Here is a 4,375-nt window from a genome sequence, read left to right on the forward strand (position 1 = left end):
GGGCGATGCCAGGGCTCCTGTTCCTCCTGCACCCTGCCCTGCAGGGACAAGTTGCCAAAAATCCACGTCAGGGAAAGGAAGGGCAGATACAGAGATGGCAGTGATGCCTCTGTGAACAACCTGGGGAAACCTGAAGCCTTGTATGTACACAACTATGAGTTATTTGGCAGAAGCCAATGCAGAGCCCTGCAGCTTCTGACTGGCTGGGGAAGGAAAGAATTCCACGGGCACTGGTGGTCTCTGCCCATCTCTTCTGCATCCCTCTCACTCACACTTGAGCTTTCTATCCCTGGACCCTTCTGTGCTGCGCCAGTAGAAAGCACAGGACACTCCTGACAGTGGACTGACTCCTTGTCCTTTGCCTCACTGTTTCTAATCCACTCAGTTCCTGGAGGCACTTTCAGCACTTTTGGGGGATGTAAGATAAAGGCACTGTGCAACTCTCTCAATCAACCTGCTGAGTCTCTCCAGTGAGTTCTGGGGGGGATACAAAAAAGTCTCAACTGATGACTGCAAAAGAAACCAGCTGCTGCAATTTGGATGCATATAATAGATAAGTTTCATTTACATTCTGAGAATGCACCAAAAAGCATGCATCTGCACCTTTCATCTATAGAGGATACTAGGTTTTTAGGTGTTGCTATATATAACTTCACTTCTTAGTTTTCCATATAGCTTTCCCTTTAAGGGATGGGATACGTTCCTTTCCGACAACACCTGGACAAAAGCCAACATATTTCCCTGAGCAATGCAGGAAAACAATCAAGTTTCTCTAATCCATTCATTCAGGCCCTCAGTCTATCAAGCACATTTTTTTATTGTTATCATTATTGTTGTTATTATCATCATTATTATTATTGTCATTGAATTCATGCACTAATTAATTCAAGTTACACTTTAATCAAATAGGCCATAATGCTGAATATTTGAACATGCTTTGATCTCCAAAAGTTATTGTTCCCATTTGACTAACATACGCACTTAAATACAGTACTTTAAATTACTAGTCAACGATTTAATAAATTAAGGAGTGCACTTCTGGTGAATGCAAATCAAAAAGAAAAATAAAAGAAATGAAAAAAAGAGAGGAGAAAGGACCTATTTTTAGAAGATTCAGTTCAAACGAAAGCTTATCTGCTATTGTCTGAGGTAACATTTCAAGCATGCGATCATAAAATAAATAGTATCAAATTCAAACATGCTTATATTAAACTCCATTGTGCTATCTTGCAACAGAGGGGCTTAAAGTTTTGTATCCAGTTCCGAACAGGGATGGGGAGAAAAGTGTGTTTCTATCATCTGCATGTGAGAGAACTTAGCAGCATTGCAGATGTTTTGTCTTCAGTTCTGTTTGTTATTCTCCTTTTAGGATATTTCTTCTACGGATAGCAAAAGAGACCAGGCTTAAGTAGGTTTTTTAATAATGTGCTGTGTGGATCTGTAGGTAGGAAGGATGGAATCTTTCACAGAGGGGGTGGAAGGAAATTTTGCACTCCTTCCTAAACCCCACAGCAAATGCTCGCCGCAGGTTTTGGCTGATCTTTTTTTTACTATTATTATCTGATACACTTTCTTGCAACTGTGCAGTTTTGCAGAATATTTTTACTGGAATCCATGCATATGCTTAATAGCTCTAAAAACTGTCTTGCTTAGTTTAAGATAACTTTATCCAAAAAAAAGGAAAAAAAAAAAGATGGAAGAGGAAAAGATTAGGTCTAGCATCATTATGTCTTAAAACTACACTAGTTCAAATGGTTATCCTTCACCAGGTGGCAAATGCTTTCTTTTGAAAATAAACAAAAAATTATTTTTCATGGATCCTGGAAGCTTCTTTATCGCAGGGCAAAGATTTGCAATGCAACAATGCATTTACGAGGTAAATAAAGCATTCAAAGACTATCAGTAAAGCATCTACAAAGTGTGACTGTGTCACTAAAGTCTTCAAGCTGTGAGTGGGGATTTTGTTTTGTTTTTGTTTACACATCAGTCAGCAGCTTGCTTTTATTAACGCAGTTTTGGTTGGCTACAGTGCAGTTGCCAGTTCTGAGATTAGCCTCTCTAAAATTGTCTATGCTATTATTCATATCCTCTTCGATTTCCATGTACTCAGATTTGCTGATTGTGGAGGAGCTGCGGCGACTGAGATCACTGTCAGATGCTAAATTAGGGGAGCTAACGTGAAGTAACTGAGCCTGTTCTTCCCCTTCTGTTTCTCGGTGGTAGAAGTAGTTGAAGTTGGACACGATGACAGGTACAGGCAGGGCAATTGTCAGCACACCAGCGATGGCACACAAGGAGCCTACGATTTTGCCTCCAATTGTCACAGGGTACATGTCACCATAGCCCACAGTGGTCATGGATACCACCGCCCACCAGAAAGCATCAGGGATACTTGTGAAATGAGACTCAGGTTCTTCAGCCTCAGCAAAATATACCGCACTAGAGAACAAAATCACCCCAATGAAGAGGAAGAAGATTAGTAAACCTAGCTCTCTCATACTCGCTTTGAGGGTCTGTCCCAAAATCTGGAGGCCCTTAGAGTGCCGGGAGAGTTTGAAGATTCGAAAGACTCTTACCAGTCTGATGACTCTCAGGATGGCCAAGGAGGTGGCCTGCTCTCCTTTCTGAGTCCCCTCCCGCTCGGCCATCTCGGTGCCCAGGGTGATGAAGTAAGGGATGATGGCCACAATGTCAATGAAGTTCATTATGTTCTTGAAGAAATCAGTCTTGCTAGGGCAAGCAAAGAAGCGCACCACCAGCTCAAAGGAGAACCAGATGATGCATAGGGTCTCCACAACAAAGAAGGGATCTGTGAAGATGTTGGATTTGTAGACCTGGGTGGTGTTGTCAGTGCGGTGCACTGTGTACTCCTTGTCCTCCTTCAGCTCAGGTAATGTCTCTAGGCAGAAGATGACGATGGAGATGAGGATCACCATGACAGAGACTATGGCAATAACCCTTGCCGGCCCAGAGCTCTCTGGGTACTCAAAGAGGAGCCACACTTGGCGTTGGTACTCCCCCTCCGGCAAGGGTCTCTCCTCATCTTTAATGAATCCTTCATCTTCCCGGAACTTCTCCATGGCCTCCTCACCCAGCTCATAAAATTTGATCTCCTCAGAGAACATGTCCAGGGGGACGTTGACCGGCCGGCGCAGCCGCCCCCCGGACTGGTAGTAGTAGAGGATGGCGTCGAAGCTGGGCCGGTTGCGGTCGAAGAAGTACTCGTTGCGCAAGGGGTCAAAGTAGCGCATGCGCTTCTTGGGGTTGCCCAGCAGCGTGTTGGGGAACTGGGCTAAAGTCTTCAGCTGCGTCTCAAAGCGCAGTCCCGCAATGTTTATCACCACACGCTCACAGCACTCGTGGTCGTCGTGGGCAGCGGGCTGGTAGCTATCCTGGGGGTGGCCAGGTAGCGCAGAAGTCTCGTCCATGTTCTCTCCAGCCATCACGGTCATGGTGGCACACAGGAAGGGGAACCAAGGGGCAGGGGAGAAGTGAGGGAAAGGGAGGAGGAGAAGGAGGAGGAGGAGGAGGATGGGGGAACACAGAGAGACCCAGGGCGGTTCAAGGGTGGGGGGTTGAGGTGGGATGGGGAGCTTGAGGAAGGGGTAGATGTGGAGCCTAAAGGATGGAAATACCCAAAAGGGGAAAAGAGAGGTGGGATGAAGGGAGAGGCATCAGAGATTATGGGAAGGTGAAGAAAGAGGGAAGAAGTACCTTTAGGGGGGTCAGAGGGCAGGTAAGGTGAGGGGTCCTGTCCCCCAAACCGGGAGGCTGAACGTCTATGGAGTGCACCCCCAGGCTGGGATCCCCCTCCCCAGCTGTCTCCTTTAGCCTTTAACTCGATCCGTCCACTTTTCTCTCCGGCTCGACCATCGCCGCAGCTGCTGTCACGAAGCTACCACACACACACACGCACACACACGCACATACACATAAAATAAATAAATAAATATAGAAATAAATATATAAATCACGGGATGGCTGGGAGGCGAGTCCTTGCAATGCCAACTCAGCAAATTTCCATCACCTGCCTCTTCCCTCCACCCCCCCCCCCACCCCCTTCCCCCCAACACCGCCACTGCCCTGGTCCTCTCCTCTTTTGCACTGGGGAGGGAGGGAAGGAGGGAGGGATGGAAACACTCTGCTTTGAAGGCATAAAGCTCACTTGCAGGATGGAGGCTGCCAGGGAGGAGAGAAACAGAATAAACCAGCCCCCAAGCCCCTCCGCATACACACACACACACAGAGGCGCAATGAACTGGCTTTCACACCAGCAGGAACATCCCGTTTTGCCCACTACGGGAGTACATGCGGAGTTCTACGCGTTCCTACACATCCCTGGACATGCACCAAGGCCTCCGAGGCAGGAAGGTGC

General features: G+C 46.9%; 1 protein-coding gene across 1 annotated transcript; it reads right to left on the reverse strand.

Moving 5' to 3' along the window:
* Positions 1-1,879: 1,879 nt before the first annotated feature.
* Positions 1,880-3,467, reverse strand: LOC134042957 (potassium voltage-gated channel subfamily A member 1). The gene has a single exon (XM_062490913.1). The coding sequence runs from the start codon at positions 3,450-3,452 to the stop codon at positions 1,977-1,979; it is 1,476 nt and encodes a 491-aa protein (XP_062346897.1). The 5' UTR covers positions 3,453-3,467; the 3' UTR covers positions 1,880-1,976.
* Positions 3,468-4,375: the final 908 nt, after the last annotated feature.

The sequence above is a fragment of the Cinclus cinclus genome, chromosome 4 (assembly GCF_963662255.1).
Source record: "Cinclus cinclus chromosome 4, bCinCin1.1, whole genome shotgun sequence".
In the NCBI taxonomy this organism is placed as follows: Eukaryota; Metazoa; Chordata; class Aves; order Passeriformes; family Cinclidae; genus Cinclus; species Cinclus cinclus.

What these genes read in the sequence shown, in the direction of transcription:
- LOC134042957 (XM_062490913.1), bottom strand. Translation starts at nt 3,452, where the DNA reads ATGACCGTGATGGCTGGAGAGAACATGGACGAGACTTCTGCGCTACCT.